Source organism: Falco peregrinus, chromosome 12 (genome assembly GCF_023634155.1).
Source record: "Falco peregrinus isolate bFalPer1 chromosome 12, bFalPer1.pri, whole genome shotgun sequence".
Taxonomy (NCBI): Eukaryota; Metazoa; Chordata; class Aves; order Falconiformes; family Falconidae; genus Falco; species Falco peregrinus.
Window position 1 is genome coordinate 28,797,569 of NC_073732.1, and position 21,547 is coordinate 28,819,115.

The 21,547-nt window shown below is 41.8% G+C and overlaps 1 protein-coding gene across 1 annotated transcript in view; it reads right to left on the reverse strand.

The window, feature by feature from the left end:
- The window catches only part of ARHGEF26 (Rho guanine nucleotide exchange factor 26), a 58,597-nt gene that overhangs the window by 19,932 nt on the left and 17,118 nt on the right, over window positions 1–21,547 (reverse strand). The window contains exons 6-9 of the mRNA XM_005228905.4: window positions 7,146–7,298; window positions 6,519–6,648; window positions 4,592–4,666; window positions 3,378–3,467 (exon numbers count right to left, since the gene is read on the reverse strand). Of these exons, the coding sequence (XP_005228962.3) occupies window positions 3,378–3,467; window positions 4,592–4,666; window positions 6,519–6,648; window positions 7,146–7,298 (448 nt within the window). The remainder of the gene's footprint in view (window positions 1–3,377; window positions 3,468–4,591; window positions 4,667–6,518; window positions 6,649–7,145; window positions 7,299–21,547) is intronic.

Below are 21,547 nucleotides of genomic sequence, written 5' to 3' on the forward strand. Positions count from 1 at the left end.
CGTTAAAGCCCACAGGGTGTTAATGACAGGCTAGTTTCGCTCAGTACTCAGATACAACACTCACAGAGAACTCCCAAGCTCAGTCATTGAAATCAAGCAAAGTTTTATCATCGTTTGGCTTTAAAAAATTTGGCATACTTCCAATCAAAACTTGGCTGGTTCCATACCTTCAAGTAACATCAAAATGCATTGTTTAAAAATACAGCTTTTACATTTACTGAAATGCAGTCATGGCTCCACGTGACACCACCAGCCCACCCCCTAACAGTTACATCCCACTGCGTTTTCTGTGACACTACAAAACTGAAAGACTTTGGGCTACATGGTCCTTGAACACAGAAGTCACAAAAGAAAAACACACCACAGTTTTTCTGGGGCTGAATTTGAGAAACTCAGGAATAAAAACTTCTGAATCTTCATGAAAAACTGAATTTACAGATTAGCTACATACAAAGGTGACAATATTTGAGTAGCTTCCCTTGTCTCCCCATAAAATGCTCTACAGTTACATCTAACAAAACAATAAACAAAAATCCCAGAACACAGGGATGCTGAAGCGAGAATAGAAATAGTTTACCTAATTTATAGTGGTTACAAAACAGAGTTACAGCACCATGATGCTTGTTTTACAGACAAAATGTACTTTGAAGATTTCTATTTCAGGATGAACTAAAAATTCATCTGTCCTCCAAGCAAGTTCACCACATTGTCCTATATTCTTGGACTATATTCCAGAGGCAGCTTGTTTTTACTGTAATATTAAATCTTTCCTTAATTGCCAAAAGAGTACATCGTGTATACCATCTCTTTTCTGTATGAAAAAGCTGTCAGAACTTAAAAATGTATTGAAATGTGGCCAAGGCAGTCTTTCATATGCCAGCTGGCAAGCTCTCAAGCCACTGATAAGGTCTAAACACAAATATGTTATATTTAAGATGCACAAAGAATTTTGCATTAAAAAACACAGAAAAGCAAAATGGATGAAGTTGTTGTTACTCCCATGAAAACAGCAAGAACTGCCAGTTAGAGCGTGTGCAGCGAATTGTGCAGGGCCTCTGGCTTCTGTGAAGTCGGGAGCAATAGCGTGCGTCCTCTTCCTGTGGGGAAAGTGAGGGGCTATAAACTATACGCACGTAACGCACTGTTCGGTACTTCTGTGCATTTGAAAACTGAATCAAACTGCAAGGTGAATCACCCAAGGACTTCAGAAGATCCAAACTATTTTAGGCTATTATCACCACACTTAGCAAATGTAGCCATGTCACTCGGTAAGAAGTGTTTGTTACAAGTAAATACTGTAATTGCTTACAGTTTTTAGTCCAAGCCTGAAAAGCAAAATACTTGAGACAAGTTGAAAATCATCTTCTGGGGACACAGCACTTCCTCAAAGGCCGACCAAGATCCTTTAAAGAACTGTTTTAAAAACATGGACCTCTACTTACTACATGTGTAGTAGTAACGAAGTCTTCTCACAAAGGGACACTCATTACGTAACCATGAGACATTGGTTATAGAAATGGTATTTTAACAAACACTGAAAAGAAAAAAAGTAACTGTACTTGGAAGAAATACCTTGAAAGTACAATAAAACGGCTACTAACTATGACTATAGTGTCTGCTATTTTTTCCTGCTAGAAAAACAAAAATTTTAATACTGCAGTAGCCTAGGAGTTTTTAAAATTACTTGAGGGTTAGCAGCACCTGCACTAGCAAGACAGAGCTGTGGGATTACCAAAGTGAACTGCATTAATAAAGGTGTCGTTTAGCTGGGATTATTTCCCCACCCTGGAGCCTGCTGCTGCAGAGCGTGCAGTCCCAGGCAGGCGTCGCAGGATCTCAGCTGCGCAGCCACGCTGCTGCCAGATGTGCTGTCGCAGGCCGGGGCAGCAGCTTCTGCCCTCAGGCACAGCCAGAGCCAGCTCCTGGGGGAGCCAGCCAGGCCGGGGGGTTGCAGCGCTGCCTCTGTGGACACCACCCTGTTCTCCAGCATCTCCCACAAAGAGGATGACACCTCACACAGGCCATTTTTTTACAGCAGGCCATCAGACTCCTGTACAAACAGACCGTAATTCCAAGTAGAAACAGGCCTGGGTTGTTAATTCATGCTGCTGTAGATCTGGGTAGTCCAATACCAGTTTTCAGACAGTCAAATACTACTGGGATCCTTCCCTGGCCTAAAGGCATTTACCTGAGCGTACTCCTGTCACGTATGGGAGAGCATCTCTGTGCCAAGCAGCAGCAGTTGGCCTCTCCTAACAGCAAAATCTTCACAGCAACTTAACTTTGTCTTTACAGCAAAGAATACTTAATTCAATATATATTTTAAAACCATTTTGCTAAAACACAACCTTTCTACTTAAAGTGAAAATACTTGACAAAAGTTTTGTTATCCTGCCATCACAGATCATTTCAATGCAAGAATTTCTGTGCGATAGGAAAGTGCTGTTCGAGTCCCACTGTTTACAGCTCCAATTACACACACTAATCCACTCCCTACAAATGCACCATTTGTCCTTCAGCTGCAGCCAGAAGCCTAAGCAGAACGTCAAACCTCCCCACACCTTGCAGACCAGTCAGTTCAGGGATGATGGAATTTACCACCCCTTGCTCGTGCACCGCCAGCCGTGCCAGCACAGCAGACAGAACTGTTCCACAGCTCGCTGCAGCACCTCCCCAAAAAACAGTTCTTAATCCACCCAGCAAGTTCCCATCCTATGAGAGCCTTCCACAGCACAGGCAGCTGGCCAGGTGCGCTGCGCAGCAACACAGCCTCCCTTTGCGCGGAAGGGCTACTGTGCATTCTTCCGCTTTTGTTTCACATGAGGAGAAAGAGACAAAAAAGCAGTTAATACCCTGGCAAGCCGTGAGGGAATGGATGACGGGACGGACACAGAGGCACCGCAGCATATGACTGTGTGTGAGTGGTGACGAGACCATCACACACATTGTTACAAATTACGTCAAACAGCAGAAAACCGTACCGTGACTGGTGGCACAGGTGCTGTCCCCCCAGTGGGGACAGGGTTTAATCCACAAAGGTAAACCCAGAGTCTGGGCATACCTCATTCTTCAGTAATTAATGCTAAATTACTCTTTTTAAAAATATATATCCAGATACTCCCTTTCCCTGAAAAGCCTCATCTGGAAGCTTAATCTGCTTGGTTAGATGCAACAGTCCTTGGTGGTTACCCTCCAGGCTTCCAGGGCTTCAGCTACTCCAGAACATGAACCTGTCTTCCTTGACTGAAAAGTCACATCAGTATTTACAGCCCATGCTAATTTACTTCGCTTATGCTGGCAATAAACCCATCAAAACTTAACACGCAGTCAAAGCTATTTCTAAGCTACATGACTTATGGTCAGAAGTATCATCATACCTTGATTTTAAATTCCAGTTGGGAGTTGATCGTGTACATCATTTCCGTCCTTTCCATTTTCCGAGCACCTTCGTTGCATAAACGCACCAGCTAAAACCAAGACATTTATTTAACAGGTTTAATGTACTCAAGACTTGTAAGACAAACTCTTGTTCCTTTATAAAACACACTTCCAGGGACGCATAAAATTTATGAAGGAACTGACATTTTCACACTGGATCACAAAGTTTTCAAGACCAGGCTGAAGGTGGCCCCCAGTAAGCAGGTCTGACCCCACAGCCGATTCCACCCAGAGGCTGCACTGGCTGATCTCCTGAGATCCCCGCAACCTGAGTTACCCTACAAAGCCATGAGAATCAGTTGTTCTTCAGGGGAGTCTACATGGTACAAAGGTTCAGCCCAAAGTTCTGACTGAGAAGGGTTACAGCTCTCCTGTAGCCCCCCGCTACCCAACCAGGCCACGCAAACCCACTACACATGCAGAGAAAGCTTTGGTTTTAATAAAGAATGCCCAGTACTTCGCAGCTCCAAACAGCCTACAATGCACTGTAGTTTTGGAAATTCCCAGATCTTGGAAGCAAAAAATAGCTAGCCCTTAGATCCTTAAGTTTTTGTACCACCATGTTCTGTTTTAAAGAACTGTCTAGTTCCAGAACATAAATATTAAACAGATGGACTGTAATTTCCCACTGTTTTTTTTTTTAAAAAAGGTAATCTGATTGCTCGGATTCAAATGGAAGGAACTGGAATTTATTATACAAGTGCTGTTGAAATTTGCAATTCACTCATGGAAAATGGACTTGTGCTCTTCTGCCATCCGTTCTTGGCAGAAGAGCATGACTACAGGAGAACAGTTTTGAACAACTGACAGAAGATAATCTGATTAATTTACAACAAAAGCTGAAGTTTGCTCAGAAAATTCAGACTTTCACTGTCAGGACAGCATTTTGGCTTTTTTTGTATCTGTGGCCCACCATATGGCTTTCTGTTGGAAGGAGTGGTAGCAAACAGGATCAATTTGTCCAGCTACACAATGAAAGCAGTGAACAAAATGGGTAATAAACATGAAAATTAATTCTCTAGTGACTAACAAAAAGCAAAAGCAGCCACTTCTCCAAGTGGATTTTTGAAATAACAAAAGCATGCAGTGCAATTTAGACGGGAAAACAAAGCAGAAAGAATTCTGCATCCAGATTAAACTTCTAGGAACATACCTTGCTCACTTCTTTCAGAGCTTGCTTGCAGTTCTCGTATTTTGATGAATCCTTAGGAGTTTTCTGACAAATAGTCTGAAATAAAATGTCAGTTACTTCAGAAAACTAAGAAGCACAGACCGTAACAAATACAGAATTTTATGTACATATTAATTGGAAACCCAGTGACAGCTGTGGACTGGGGTAAACGAGGGAACACCAGATCACTCCTTCAGAGTGCGCGGTCACACGAAGGAATGCCTCCCATGAAAGCTTTCTAGAGCCAAGTGATGTAAATGATGTTTTGCCCCTCTGGGCCAACCTCCACCCGCAGGCACGCTGCGGCAGAGCTGGGCTGTGCCCTCCCGGCGAGGGGAGTTGCTGCTGCCCTGCCTCTTCCTTCTTCCCAAACCACAATGGGATCCCCTGCAGCCGCACAGGAACAGGTCATTCCTGCTGCAGCATTACGGTTTTCCTGGAAGCTGAACTGCCCACTGAAGTACAACCGTAAGTGCAATAAGAAAACTGCGCCGGGTTACTCTGTCTGACCCTTTTGTGGAAGGTAGGTATTCCCAAAGGATTCACAGAAACAGCTCGTAAGGCTATGCTGTTATGTGTACCGTAGAAAAATATACATAACTATTATTTTATTAAAACAAACAAGCACATGGGAGAGAAGGCAGCTGCAGCATCCAGACAGAGCAAGTACTGGAAAGTAATGAGAAATAAATTCTATGACTTACACATGACAGTTTTAACTATTGACAGAGTTTTTCTTATGAGTTCGAGGTGGAGATGAAGTGCTGTCAGAAACAGGCATCTAAATCGATGACAGACCAGTTAAATCACTTTTTTTCATTTGTTTTAATGTAGTTGGAGCCATATTTCTGGTACTGAAGCCTTAAAAATCAAATTCACTTTGAAGTCTCGATATAAGGTTTACACAACCATCTCCAAGAAAAACAAACAAAACAAAACTGTAACAGTGGAAAGTAAAATGCTTGGTTTGCTTGTTTAGATTCTTTTAGCCAAAGAGGGGAAGGATGCAAGGGGAAGGATGCAAAGAAAAGAAAAAACTGAAGAAGGGAAGGCACACCTAGTGGGTTATTATTCCATTTTTCACCTAGAAACGTACTGCAGAGAAGACAGTTTTCAGTGTCCATGAATGAACTAAGTAACTATCTACATGATCAAATTAATCAGCGCACAGTTTGCAAATATATAAAACAAAACTGTTAGTCCTGCTTCTGGATCCTGCCAATGCTAGAATCAGAGCCTGGATTTTCATCTGCACTGTTGCTGGTGGTCAAGCTCATAAATTTAGTTCTAGCGTTGTGAACTTCGCTTCACAAACGCTCACTGGCACATCATCAGGCTTCCTAAGTCACGCAGTAACCTGCGGAGGAAGGGAACATCCCAGTGTAGCACACTGTGGGGACAGCAAGTGCATCAATACTGTCCCGCTCGCCAACAGCCACCATGCGCTCGAGAGCGGAGTTCGTTCTTCGGGGTTACACCAGGACCCTTTTACCTGAGGGTCTTAACGACCCTGTTCCTGGAAGTATTTACTGTTAAAGGACCCTCACCTAACGTATATGACAGGAAGTCCTGTTTCTTAAACTGTAGGGTTTAATTTTAACCCAAATACTATATACAGGTTTTGTGCTAGGTTCCTCCTTGGTTTCATCATTGTTTTGACCCTTTCCTACACCATTTTTCTATCAGAATGTCAAATATTTAATTTTTGAATGGAGGATCAGGAAAAGGAGATACCAGGCACAGTAAGCAAAAAACCACAACAGCACTTCACAATCAACAGAGCAGTATCTACAGCCCCGGACTTGGTGTAAGTAAGAAGATATGAAGAGAACCAGGAATTTTGTAAGGAACAATGTAACATTAAAAGAATATGCATCAAGGAAAAACAGAAAAATAACTCTGTTCTCACATCCATCAGTAAGGGGAGACGAGTAACTCTCTGCATGGGAAGAATGAGGAAAGAGATCATTGGTAAATTCCGGCAATCTTCATGGGACTCGATCCGTGATAACACCTCTTTAAATGCTGGATTTGTGGCTCTGTTGGGGAAAATGGGAAGAGAACTAAACAGTATGTTTTACCGAAGAATTGTGAAAGTTGCTAGATTTTAAATAAATCGTTATTCTATTAATAGGAAAGTGTGATCTGCAGGAGTCATACTGACTAAGCCTTCAGCTTTATTTACTTACAACGCCAGACCAGTATTGCCATTTAGAAACCTCAAGTTCTCCTGTAGACAAACGTGAGTGCAGCAGCCTCCCGTGGGACAAACACGGCATGTGTGTCTGACACTGACTAAACCATACTTGTCAGTGGAGAGGGAACGTAACACATGACCACAAACAGACCGGCCCGCACAGCCAGGTGTACTTTCACTCTCAATTACTTCAAAGGAACCTGTACATTGAGGAACGCTGAGCATGTAAGTACATGCTCAGCTGGAAGCCATAGGTTTTGCACCAAACACCACAGCCTACTACCCACTCGTCCTACAAAGGGAGTGATTTTGCAATCGTATTTTAAAATCAGTTCTTACAGTAATTTCTGAAGCGTTCGCTGCTGATAGACTTCATTGGTGCAGTATTTTACATATGGATCAAACGTTGAGGAGGTATGCTTTTCAACTATATCACTGATATCATCAATAAAGATGTTGTTTTGATGTCTTGCTTCAAGTTCTTTAAAGAACCTGTGAAAAAATAAAATAAAATAAATTACTTGTTCTTACAAAAAAATTGGACTTTCTCTCACATTTTACACTTCACCTGACACAACCCCTGACTTTCATAAGCTAAGGACAACTTAAATGGTTTGTGGAAGGGCGAGATCAGCTCTCCTTTGGCAGAGGAGTACGGGAAACCTTCAGGCGATACAAGTCAAAGGGTGGCGATGTCACCTGGCAGAGCTCAGTGTAAGCGATGCTGGCAAAGCGACTTCCCATTCTCTAGCTGCAGCTGCCAAACCCAAGAAACAGCACTGCTGATCTGGTTAGACTAGAATTTCTAGAAACAAACCACTTCAAGCACACATTAATACATTTCCTCTTGTAACAAAGGCAGTATGATACCAGAAATGTTCAATGAAATAAAGCTCTGTGTGACTGCTAAACGATGAACAAAACCAATACACAGCAGGCTGAGCTGGACACGGTGCTCATGTGCCATATGCTCCAGTCTGCCACCGACACCAAACACAGATTGGAAACAGGGAAAATGGGAACAGAAACCGAAACCCTGTGCTGACTTCTTACCCTAAACATGCCTGCTCTAAGAACTGCCCTATCATTTGCCCTCTGGTCCATATATGCAAGTCTCTTTGGCCTCTGAAAGCTTTCCAATCCTCCCTGCATTTTGAATTTTACCAGAAAACAAAATCATTTACTTCCACAATGCTCATTAGAAGTACTTTACAGTTTGGGGTATAAGAGCTCATGCAGATCAGCTATTGCAGGTCATTAGAATTACCTACACTGGCACGCCAACGTCAGTGCAATCCTTAAAAACGCAGAAGCTGCTGCAACCCATACACTGATCTTGCCTTCAGCCTCTATACTGAATAGCGAATGCTGTACCACTTAAAGGATGACGCACCTATGTTGAGTTAAAAGTCGGGAAGTGTCCAAGGACCCTTATTGCCACATGATGGATGCACAGACTGCTAAGTCCTTGTGTTGGTTATCTTTAGAAGGGACATTTGGTCTTAGATTCCTGTTGTACATGCAACGTGGTGAAGATGGAGACTTTAAACGTGACCGCTAAGGAATAAGAGTCTGTGCAGAGACAACTCCTCAAGGACATTGCGCAGGCACGAGATATGTAAATGAATTCTCAGAATTGTAATGAATATATAAACAATTTCTTGGAAAACTAATGAATAGGTCTGAGTAGCTTGTATAAAGGGGGGACTGAAAAGTCCCCTCAGTGTGCATGACTTTGGTGGAGCGATCCCCCATGCACCCAGCGCTCCAGAATAAAGATAACCTCTGCTCGCCTGCATATTGCTGACTGATTCTTCAAATCAATACAGGATGAGTCCCTCAAAGAATCCTGAACTCCCTAGAGTAAACCAGCTAACAAAAAAGTTCTCTTATAGCACAGGGGAAAAAAAAGAAAAAAAAGCTAAAGTATTTTGAAATGTTTTATTTCAGCCCTTTATTACATTATCTAATTACTAACACTGGCTCTTCAAAATCCTTCTTCTTGCAGCATTTCCTTCTTTTTTTTCTTTTTTTAAAGTGCACCACCAGTGTTCTCCATAGTTTGTTTTACAAACAAACCTCAAACATGTAAGAGGAGGACAACAGGATGAACAGAGACTTGCCATGCAAGTGTTTAACAACACGGGTAAACCAAAACGAAGACATTTTTTCAGGGGTGCTTAGAAGCAGCTGCCTAAATTGAGTGGTTGCCAGAGTCTGTCTCTATCACACAGAATAATCAAGGGGTGGGGTGTTTTGTTTGGGATTTTTTTGTTTAGTTTTGTTTTTTAAAGGTCTGACACTAACTGCAGATTGCACTGCAATGTTTATCAGTATTATCATTTAATGAAAAACAGGACACTGCCTACAGACACACCTAATGCTGTCTACTACAGTGCACAGTTCTCTCCTCACTCTTCCCCTTTAAGCGGTGCCACAAAATTTTCCAATAGCCTGGCTGCTTCGTGCAGGCAGCCCTCCAGCAGCCTTCTGTCCTCCACCCATCTTATTTCAAAGCACAAAATATTTCAAGTTGTCGCTGGCTTGCATTATGCTACATACTTGGTTTTTTAGTGTCAAGAGCAGCACTAACTGGCAAAGCACACAAAGTTGCTATAAGATCTCATACGATCATGGACAAGTACTACAGTTAACAGTTGCCTGAAATTTCACTGGCACTGGCATCCAAGAAGGAAATAAAAAAAAAAAATTAAAAAGTTTCCAAGTTACACAGTCTACAATTTCTCACGAACCAGATATCAACCGCTGACCACCATTGGCTGCAGACAACTGCAATTCATTTCTACTCTACTCAGACATGTTTATAGTTGGGAGAACTCGTCGGTGCGCTGCCAATTTACTCTGCTCAGGAAATTAGGAAATACAACATTTCTTCCTGCTGTATATGTTATGGCACGCTGACAGGGTGTGTGACCATGCTGGGTTACAACTTCCGCTTTTAGAATCTATCCAGTCACAGTCACTGTAAGGAACAGTAGAAATCTTGGATAGTAATTTTTTTTTTTTTTAAGACAATAAAAAGAGAGGGACAGAGAGAAGCAGCATTCCCAAGTACCACCCTCCACAGAACGTACTATTACCTCTGGAAACCATGCATCAAAGTTTGATTAAAAGGTTGTCTTTTTTTGCATCCATCTGCTAATTATGATATCAATCAGTGATAGACGCATCATAAAAACCTTTTTCTTAAAATTTTATGACAGAATCTCTCAAAGATCAGTACTGAGTGACTGAGTGATTATATTCAATATAACCAACTACAAATCGGTTGCACTGTGTAACTGGCTTTTTTTGCTTAATATCAAAAAGATTTATTTAAAGCATCTGTTTCTGGTAAATCCAAAACTTCCCTGGTTAAAGTTAGATCCAATTCAGTGAAAGTCAAACAGCATCACAAGACAGTATTTGATCTCACTCATCTTGCCCTTATGTTGTTTAAAAGAAACATCCAATTTGTAATACTCAGACTCCCCCTCCCCTAAAGGCTACGTGTCAAATTTAGAAATACAGGTTTAACTCATATCCTGCTTGTTTCTTTTTATAGCACAGGATCTAGAAACACCAGAGATCTCACCAGTACTGGACTTTGCCCATCTCTAAGACAAGAGTTTCCTCAAAGTTTTGGTGGGTCCTGTTAAGGGTGTTCCCATGTCCTTAGGTAGATTGTTAACAAGCTGGTAATTGCCACCAGGAACAACATCCTGACAGGCTTACTCGGGCAATTTTCTTAACCTGTTTTTTTCTACTCATTAGCACTGCTTTAATCAATGACCAATACCCACAACTTTCTCAAAAACTCAAGTTAATTCAGCTGTACAAACACAAACGTGCAGTGGTACATGCACAGTTACAAACAATTCCTACAATTCCCCTTTATAAGGCCTCAACAATGTCTCATTCCCAACTGCAAAACTCCCATCAACAGAGTTCTACTTAAACAGGTGCCATGAACCATTCTGGGCAACATTTCTTCTCAACATTTACTCTCCCATCACCCCTAAATAAAGGTATTAGCTGGGCAAGGCTTACATTCACATGAATACTACATCTTGCTATCTGAATATTCCAGAACTAAATTGTACTGAATTAAAAATAATTCCAATTAGGCAGATAAAAGAGATTTTTAAATCAGCAGTCAAAAAACAATTATCTTACAGAATCAATTATTATCTGGGAGCAAGTAGCATGTAGAACCAAATGACAGCACGTAAAAGGAATATACAGAAGGGTCAGAGCTACTGCAAAAAAATTAACAGTTTATTTACGTCAAGGGTCACTACAGAAGACAAGTGACAGCAAAGCCTTTGCGGTGAGTGAGACTAGGAAAGAGCAAGTGTGGTAGAAGATCTGTCAGAAACCAAAGTAACTGGGGAACACCAAAAGCCCCCAGAATGAGGTGATCAGCACCTGAGAGCAATAAGATTTATGAGGTCATTTTATTCTGTTTGCAAAACGACAGAATACATGCAACAGCACTACTAGGCTGGCGAGAGGGACAGATGGCACGGCATCCTTGTGGGTTTGAACACGGGTCATTACGTAGCGATCGAATGCAGGTTCTCAAACATTTATCTGACTTTTTCTACTGCCAGCGGGTTCATGCAGCTCTCTGTTGCCTGCCATGCTGGACAGTGCTGTTGCTCCTCTGGCCAACCCCACACTCACTGAAAGCATCAGTCCATGACCAAAGCTGTTCAGTATATGGAAGCCAACTGCAGTCTGGCTTGCAGCTCGCTTATTTCAAAGTTCATTATTATTACTGTTCTTGCTTAATGTTTTTAAGTCATAATGACCTGTATGTCTGGCATAAAAAAGATTATAATGCGGATTTAGCTTCATAGTGGTGTTGCTGCTGACAACATTACTGCCCACTAACACAAAAAGCTGCTGCTGGAATGGAAGCAAGTACAATTTAGCTGCCTCCTCTTAGCAAGAAGGGAGCTGACAAAACGACTGCTAATTTCTGATAACTTCACATCAAAGTAATAAAAATTTCTGATCAGCCTCTCCAAATCTGTATCTTCTCATCAGGAACAAAAGCTTAACATCTGCATTACAGATCTGGGTTGGTTTTGTTTGCTTTTGATTGTTTTTTGTTTGGTTTGTTGGGGTTTGGTTTGGTGTTTTTGTTTGGGGAGGGGGGGTGGTAAAATAAGGCTTTCCACAAAAAATTTTATGCTGAATCAGAATCAGAGCTCTTAGCAAAACAATGGCTGCAAAGAGGGCATTTAAAGTGAGGGACTGCATCCACAGGCCTTTGAAATAATTTGTTTGTTACAGGGGTTAACCTTAAGTAATGGAAAACAATAATACATACACACAATACACACAATAATACATGCACACACATCTATTTATAATGCCTAACACCACAAAGCTAATAGCCCATAAAAATACCTTTTGTTAGGCAATATCCACTGAGCGATTACAAAGCCAAACAAGGGGGGTGGGGGGTGGGGGGAAGGGGGTGGGGAAGACCCTGACAGCATATTCATTCACTCTTCAACAAAGTGGCACAACTGTCAGGGAGCCTCCCCCCCATGTCACTGCCCCAACGGTAAGCTGCCTGCCTTTTCAACTCTGCACAGCATTCCGGCAGAAATCCAGAACAACAAAACGGCCGTGGCAACCCTGCCAATATATTTTGTTACAGTGAGATTCTTGAGATAGCAGGTAAGTGCTCACAGCATCTAGCTCAATGGATGCATTTCAGAAAAACAGATCTTGATTCAGCTGATTAATACCCACTGACGAATGAACACACAAAGAACGCTCTGTGGCACCAGAAATGTAAATCTTTCTGATCAATGAGGACATCGCAACAGGAGTCTTCATTTTAAAAACCTTTCCCATGCCAAACAAAGTAACGCTTTTTACACTACCGAGAAGCAGCAGGGTACTGTAGAGGAATTTTTAAAGGATCAAGGACATGTCCTCGGTCCTTTAAAAATTCCTCTACAGGGTACTTCTGCCTGTCTCCACGAGTCTGAAAAGTTACCTACATACTCACCTGTCACAGAACAAAAAGATCTCTTGCATGTCACAATTTTTAAGCCATTTTGTGAAGGTTTCTAGCAACAAGGATGAAGACTTTCCCCATGTATATACCCACTAGAACGGCCACACCAACACACACAGCAAGCAAAGACCTCAGAGAAGGACTGGACACGTCCCACCCCTCAGCCCTGGGCTGTCACCTCTAACCCCTAGCTCCGAACAGCCACCTGTGGGCAAATACCGACGCTGCTGCATGCAGGAGAGCTAATCAGTCCTGCTATCTGGGAAGAAATTTCTGTTAATATAAAAACTGAACCATACACAAATACAAACTAAGCACTGCTGAGTCTTGAGGGAAGCGAAATCAGCCAGGGAACTCTCCAGCACAGTCTAGAAATAATGGTGATTTACAGAGCGCTCAGGAAACTCTTCAGAGAAAGTCTGGCATTTGTCATCTTGTTTCCAACTACAACCCCCCACCCGCTCCGCCAGGCTCCTGCCCCACCTCCCCAGAGCCCAATGGGCACAGCCCCACAGCAGCTCCGGGTTCATCTCTGCCCCGGGGCAGCCCTGTCAGGCTGGCAGCTGCCTGGCTTCGGCAGCTGAGGGCACACGGGTTCGAAGTGCAAGTGTGCTCCGCGCCCTGCGCCAGCGCCGTCTGAAGGAGAGCAGCAATGCCCGTCACCAGCAAGGCCAAGGGGCAGGACATGCGACACTGCACACCTTCAAATGCTGCTGGATTCCTCCTTGTGCCATCACAGGCACTTCAGCCTCTTTCCTACACATTGGTAGCAGTTACCTGGGGCAGCAAACTATCACACATGCTAGAAGGTAGGGAGAAAGTTGCAGGTTTTGATACTGCTGCACATAAAGCTGCTTTTCCTATAAAATGTATAAATAAACACCTGTATACACAATGTTCATGTTGATACAGCCACACCTATAGCAGAAGTTACAGCACAACACGCAGGAGGCAACATTTCCTAGGTGTAAACACTGCACAGACCTGCCTTGCTGTTGGCAAAGTAATGTGGAACAACATAACCTAACTCATTACCTGCAATGAGAGCTTTCTCCTCACAAATTTCAAGTTGAAAATCTCATCTAAACAAAGCACACCAACCAACAATACATGAGAGGAGCCAAGGGAACACCTGTATCTCTACCACCATGACAGCACTTCTAGACTTAACAACTCTGTGCCTTTTACGCATGGAGGGCAACAGCAGTTCTCTGAAACAAGACTGACATCTTGAAGACTTCTCAGTCTCAACCAAGAAAGGCTGCTTTGTCACTCCTTATCGGTCTCTGCACAAGGAAAGCAGAGATGCAAGGTCGGGAACTGTTGGACATCCATCCACTTTACTACCAGAGAAATATGCAGATAAATAGCTTCCCTCTTCCTGCAGCAACAGTGTCTCTGGAAACTGGTGAAAGATTCGTAAGCTGCTGCTAGAACAAGCCCTGCAAGACCAACCACAAAGCACAACTGCTTGATGGGATCTGTGTGAGCACTAAGTTTCAGATGCTCACGACAGTGATGCTCTGCAGGAAAGGATGCGTAAACACCTACTGGATAAATAGTTTTTGGGTTACAGCTGGAAGGCTTTAAGTATTTTTGTTCTACTGTCCTTAAGCACAAATATTCTCATAAAGAACTCCCTATGCAGAGGTTCGGCCACAGAAGAAGAGCCAGAGGTTCCACGAAGTGCATTACAAATGCTGCTGTGCAATTAGTTTTTTTAACAGAGAATATGTTTTTACAGAATATAGGAAGGGGTTGCAGTACAAGTAAGTACTGTGGCAGATGGCAGCTTCATCCATAGTTACGGCAATGCCAGCTTCGACAGCTCCTGTCCAACTTACTCATTCCTTTTCCTACCATGCTCTTTCAGGTACATCAGCACAGCTGCTCATGGGCTGAGAGCTGATGAGATCTGGAAGCTGCTCTGATGGGGATGCAAAGGAGGCAAGAGAAAAAAACCTCTGACCAGGTTTGCTTTGCAAGTTATTTTTCAGCTGTATCTCATCTGGCTGGTAGTTGGCTGACCTGAGGGAGTAATGGAGGAGGCGGGAAAACTCCAGGCACCACCAGCACCAAAACTACCCCTTTTACATCAGAGTGCAAAAAATAAAAGGATACAAATAAACTCTACTACGCTGGTCCTACAGCAGCCCTCTACAACAGAGGGGGCTGTTACAACTCTTTGGGTTAAACTCACAGTTTTAAGGCCATTCATCTAGAATATGGTTTCAATCCTTGTTTCAAACAGTATTTAATCTCAAAATGAGTTATTTTTATTTGATGCCAAAACTATCTGTTGCTGGATAACACAAACCATCTTAAGTCACTGGTGAAGGAAGGCAGGGGGGTTGGGTGGTTAACGTTAAAAACAGTCATTTAGAAGACAATTAGGTAGAGAAGTATCAGTTCTTAGGCTGAGGACCTCAGCTAGAGAAAGAAGAATCTCCAAAAGTACTTGAGACAGAAGTAAAGGAAAAACTGACCACGAAATCCTAACGACCGGCATAAGAGTTCTGAAAAGTAATCTAATCAGAAGAGGAAAGGTTCTAAGGGGACCTGACGGTGAGTCTCTCCTTGGAAGAATCTGGGACACTGAGTTACATACCATCTGTGCTGCATTTCCACAGGAAGATAAATTGACAGTACAGCGCTTCAGTCATATTTTTTTCAGAAAGGACACAAAGACAATTAATTTGTCAACATAATTTTGGCAGTAATGCAACACATGAAGAATACAGAGAGGACAGCATGCAGATTAAGTTTTGAATACAAGTATAGATAGGCTAGAAAAAACATCACCTCTTTCTAGAGAATTCTAGTAAAACAAGTACGATTCTAATGGCCACTATTCAATAATACTGTTTCTGTAAATTTAAAATAGAAATTGAGTTACCTTTCAGCTGACAAACACCATTGATGTCATCCAGCAACCACAATTAAAATCCAGTAAAAATGCACACCCACCATCATGCAGCTGAGATGGCACAGCAACTGTACCACTGTAACCAGCATCTCACAGCCTCGGGTGCTTTGCAGTTTCTTTTACTGAACCCTTTCCCCCTGAAATATACACTATTCCGCAACATTTGCTGTCAGTCCAGTTCAGGCGAGAAGGAAACAGAATCATGTTTTGCAGGAAAAAAAGGAACCAGAGACAGCATTACACAGCACAGGCTGCCAAGGCCTCAAGAGAAAACCAGAGTAGCACAGAGAACAGCCAAGTGGTTCACAGTGCAGCCAGTATCCTGTGCCTTTTCAGGTGAGCTCAACCCCACCACAACAGTTTAAATCAACCCCTACCACAGACGAGGGTTGAGCAGGACTGTTCTTAGTTCTTTCCTCACCTGGCATGCAAATGCTTGAGAATATTGTCATCATATTATTTCAGAGAAGTTAAGGGGAAAAAAGAATGCATTGAAAAACGACCTTGATTTACTGCAGAAAATTCTTGAGTAAAACTCATCAGAAGAATGGGTTCCCCCTACCCTTCAGGCAGTACTGCAGTTTGTGATGAGAGGACCTTCATCTGTTGCTTGTGATCTGGGCAAACAGTAGTCATTTAGGTTTTGATTACGCGGCAAAAAGAGCTGATCAATACAGGATACATCTACACTGCCAAGTAAGAAAATCCTAAAATCCAAACAAGATACTTAATCTAATACTTCATCATGTAATCTCTTTCAGAAACAATGCCCTGAAGGGTCTACTCAGAGCAAAGCAGGAGATGGCAGCTCCAGGGATCTGGAAAACACTGGCAATTCGGTTGGTTGGTTTTTTTTTTCTTTTAAACGTAATCCAGCTACATAGTGTCTATTTTAATTAGCAAAGTAAGTTAAGACAATCATCAACATGATCTGAAGTTCTCCTTAAAAAGATCACACCAGCTAGTACAATTTTAAATGGATTAAACCGTGACTATACAAAGCTTGACACAACTTTTCAAGATCTGCTGGGTAGAACACCATGGAGGCAAGGTGCTAGAGAGAAACAAAACCATGGTTACACAGTCAGCATGTAAATGACTCCTGGGACACAGAAGATTTTCTGAAGAAATACAAGTTTTATGCAACTAATGTTTACACTTCATATATCCGGCAGGGGGGATATAACTGCATAAATGCAGTTTAAGGTTTATGTTTATGTTGGTGTTTCTTGAAGATACTGTACAGTCCACGTGACAAAGTAAAGCAAGTTTATTCTAGCTTCTAGTCCCATCTAGCTTTAATAGCTGGCTTCAGGCTGAAGCTAAACCCATTGGTAACAGAGACACAACTGCAAATGCCCTCCACCAACACTTTCTGCGCCACACACAGCGTTACTGAAGACTCTCAGACAGCCTCTCCAAAAGTCATTTTTTACAACACCTCTGAGCAGGCGTGAAGGCAAAGATAAAGATGCCTGAGCAGAGACTGTGAAATCTAACACACGCTATATTTAATTTCACGGAGGGTCACACAAGTCTGAGACAAGCAAACCGTGAATAGATTCAGTTTTCTTTGCGATTAGCTGGCATTCCTACAGAGGGGCACCTGAAATGGAAAACACTGACAGCCTGACAGCTTGAGCAGGACTCTACACAGGACAGAGGGGAACGTACAGAAAAACACTTCTGTCCACTACTCTAAACCAGTGTTTTAATATAACACTAACTGTTTCAGAAAATCTTTTCAGAGTTAAACCCATCCCTATTGGCAACCCCCCACAGCTCACTATCAGCAGTATCTTGGGCTGAGAAACTCTTCCATAGGTGCTAGCCAAAAAACCACTTCCCTGCTTTGGTCACCACTGTGGCTGCAGGTGACACATCAGAGCTACAGGAAAGGAAAGCTCTGGGATCAAAGTCTGGGTTACCAGGAAGGGCAGCGCAGCAGCAGAGGGAAGAACAGGCTCACAAACAGTGTCATCATTCTCCAGTCACTGTGGCAGAGTCACTGTCCAAATATGTTCCTGTTGCATCCTCCTCCTACACGTAGCAACAGCTGGCAACAGTTCAGTCTATTTGTACAGCACGAAAATACACATGAAGGTGATGCATGCAGATCTCTGAGTTCAGGGTATTCTTTTCAGTATGTTTAAGTGAATAAGCTTACTCTATTTTCTGGGAAACTATATTTTCTTCAAGGGCACTTTTTGTATAGGTAATTGCCAGGTATTTACTAAATTAAGTATTACACAATGCATATATGTATATGTACAAAAAATTCTAAACTTGTTCAAAAAAAAGAAACCATTCTTTCTCTTAAGTTCTGTTCACACAAGGAAATGCATGGAGGGAAGTATGATTCTGTTCAGATTTGTTGTTCCTGAGTGTTGAAGTCATATCTAATCTTGTCTCCAATAAGGAAGCTAAACTATAAAAGAACAATCACTGGGTCAGGAATGCAAGTACCAGCTGCGTATTATTTTAAAGCTGCGGTCTACCAACACTGCTAGTCATTTGCAAAGACACAGTGCAAGTCAACTCAGAGTTATTTCAGCTGCCAGAAGAACCCTCTGAACAAGTACCTCCTAGATATTCAAGCCAAAGAGTTCAGCAATGAGTGCTGATGCCAGAATGAACCATGAAGGAAGCAATCTGAGGAAACACAAGGATAAATGCACTGTCTCAAGTCATCAATATGATGCAAATCCACAAACGTGTTCTATGGGCACATAAATTTAAAGAAAAAATACAGTATTTTGCACTCACTGCTCTACAATACTTCCTCCAGAATCCCTGGAATCTCCTGACAATCAAAAAAGGCCCCATCAGTAGTAAAAGCAGATTATTCAGCTAGGCTGGGAGAAAAGCAAAAACCACAAATGAGGGAGAAAAGCAAAAACCACAAATGATAAACGTAGCCATGCTCTGCAACACCTCAAGAACCCAAGCATCACCTGTGGTCAAGTGCTCACCAACATCTGCCATGGGTACCAGTGCTCACCAGCATCAGCTTCTGCACAGAGCCACAGACACCCCACATCCTGCTTCCACATCATTTGGGAGGATTTTCCCCCCCATTTGTTCCCATTACTCTGTCCAACATAACCAACATCACTCAGACTTACTGATAAGGAAGCTGCTTATCCGTGTCACAATGTCCCAGTATGAACATCTTTGAAAGGGCAGAGAAATTCTCCCCCAGAATATACCTCAGTGCCACTTCACCAACACAGTAACCACACGCAGCTGGGTGCCCTCAAGACATTACTCAGCTTTCTTCAAAAACTGCTAATGGCCACAACTGGGATAAAACACCGAACACAGACTAAGTTTATCAGTCTAGACCAAACAGGAAAAAAGGATGTTAATGATTTATACCACTGTCACCTGGAGATCAAATTGGTGATCTGTAACTTAGGAATAATTCTCTATCATTGTAGTTCACCTGAATCACCCAGGGTCTACTCACTGTATTTAAGTTTTTATTTTTACTTTTTTTGTTTTATGTGGGTTTGGGGTTGGGTGGTGGTGGCGTTTGCAATCTTCTAAAGAAAGTGAGCAACAGAACTCTGCATTCTCTAAAAGTAATCTATTTAATGTCTAGTTAACTGATTCAATACACACACTCCTTAAATAAACACTACGACTGTATTTTCCTATGGAAAAAGATGAAGCTGGATCATTTAAGGTATGCTGGGAAGAGGTGAAACATGAACCTGATTTACAAAACAGTCCTAGGAGAAAGCTTACCTGGCTCCTAACTTATATTCACACATACAAAATTAAATTGAAGATACTCAGATAAGACGTTAACCTACCTCACAAACCCACACAAGCTTCACTACCAAAGTCAAGACAGAGTTTAAAAAGTCAGACCTGTCAAAACATTTTTTGTTCCTGCCTTTCCCTGCTAATCTTGTGATACTCTGTAAGCTTTTTGCCTTTCGCTGACCTAATGGCAGACAGAAACAATGCTAAAGCTTTCCTTTCTCCTATAAATTTGCTGATTTGACCCGTCAGACCAATTGTTCTTCAAGGCATTTCACTAATTTCCCTGTAACTCCCCTTTCCCAAGCCAAGCTCTTGGGAAACTGACCTCTTTTGCACTGCATACTGAAACTGGAGAGTTTTTCTCACTAGTAAGATAGATTGCACAGTATTCTCAGACTACACAAGCACAGCACACAACTTTTACTGCTGAATAAGCTGGCCTATGGCATCCTCCATCACATCTCTAACAGCTTGCACTGACTCAGGTTGCAATTTGTGGGATTTTGTGTTCGATCAGTTATGAATTCCCCTATTACACATACAGGCAAATCCGCAATAAAAACCTTAAGCTTTCTGAAGCCACCTTACAAGACATTTTCATAAACAAACACATTGTATGCTGCAAAATTATTCAGATCAACTCTTCTGTGTTACAGACATTCCAATAAGCTCCCAAAAGCAGAGGCTGTCTTTGCTGTCTGTACTCTGCTTCTCACAAAGGCAGCTTTGTTCCATCAGAAATGGCCTTGTCATGCATCAGAAGCATATCTTGGCATTTCTAGAGAGTTTCCATTAAACATGTTCCAAGTCAAAGTTCCTAGATATAAGCTTTAAGCAATTTTGACTAAAGATAGTATTTTTATCAGTTCATGTTCCTCAGCTCACCAAACCTTTGTCTGAGCAACCAAAACCACTGATAAAAATATGTTTGAGTACAAGTGTGGTTAAGTAAAGGAAAGGTTGCCTAAAATACAGCATAACGGAACAGATCTTCAACTTTATTGCAAATTTATAACAAAAGCTTGAAAATGGGAAGCAATAGTTTGGAGATACCAAGAAAAAGGCTTCTGTTTTAAAATCACTTTCGTTATTTACACAAATGAGGTTGTGAAAAGCAGCACAAAGTTTTGTTATAGTTTAACAGTATTGCATAACTCGGGAAATAAAGTATGTTTTCATTTAAGCTTAAAAAGGAGTTACAAATTCTGGTTTTACTCCAAGCTATAAAACCCCCAAGTTCTTAAACCCTTAAGACTTCCCAAACAAGAAAGAATTAAGATTATAATTTTAGGATAGTGTAGTATTTTTCCATTCTCCCACCACGCCCCCATCCCACTTCCTCTGAAGACTGTTAATCAAAAGGGTTGTAAGAATTCCCCTAAAAATATTGCTTCCCCCACCTCCATCTCTGCTTTAATTATTTTAAGTAAGAAATTTAAAAGTGGATTTAAGTGACTTGGAAGGCTTATTCAACAGAGGGAAAAAACCAAACACACATCTGTTCACACAGCTATTACTAGTATGGTCAGCTGTATCTTAGAGAAACAATCCAAAGGAAAGGCAACGTCTGCACACCAATTAAACCTTTGATTTCTATTAAGCCATCTAAAAAAGATGGCAATCACCCTCTAATATATGACGGTCCTGTGACATCAATGTTTGTCTAACAAAAAACAGGCTCATGACACTTTTACAGTTCACATTTTGTCTAAGGAGAAGACTGTAAAAAAGACTATTCCTTGAAAATAAGGTCTTTGTTAACCTGCACTCACTGAGAACACTACTGTCACACCACTCTCATTCCTGCAGTAGCTGTGGATTCAGACAATATCCAACTTCTGGCAAAAGACCTCAACTATGAGAGAAACAAAAGGGAACAGGGAGATGGAGAAATGATTGTACACCCAATAAGTCCAAATATACACCTGTTCTGTATCTCCTAAATTAGGTATGCACTTGACACCATACATTAGACACTCTCACATGTATGCTCCATGAAACTAA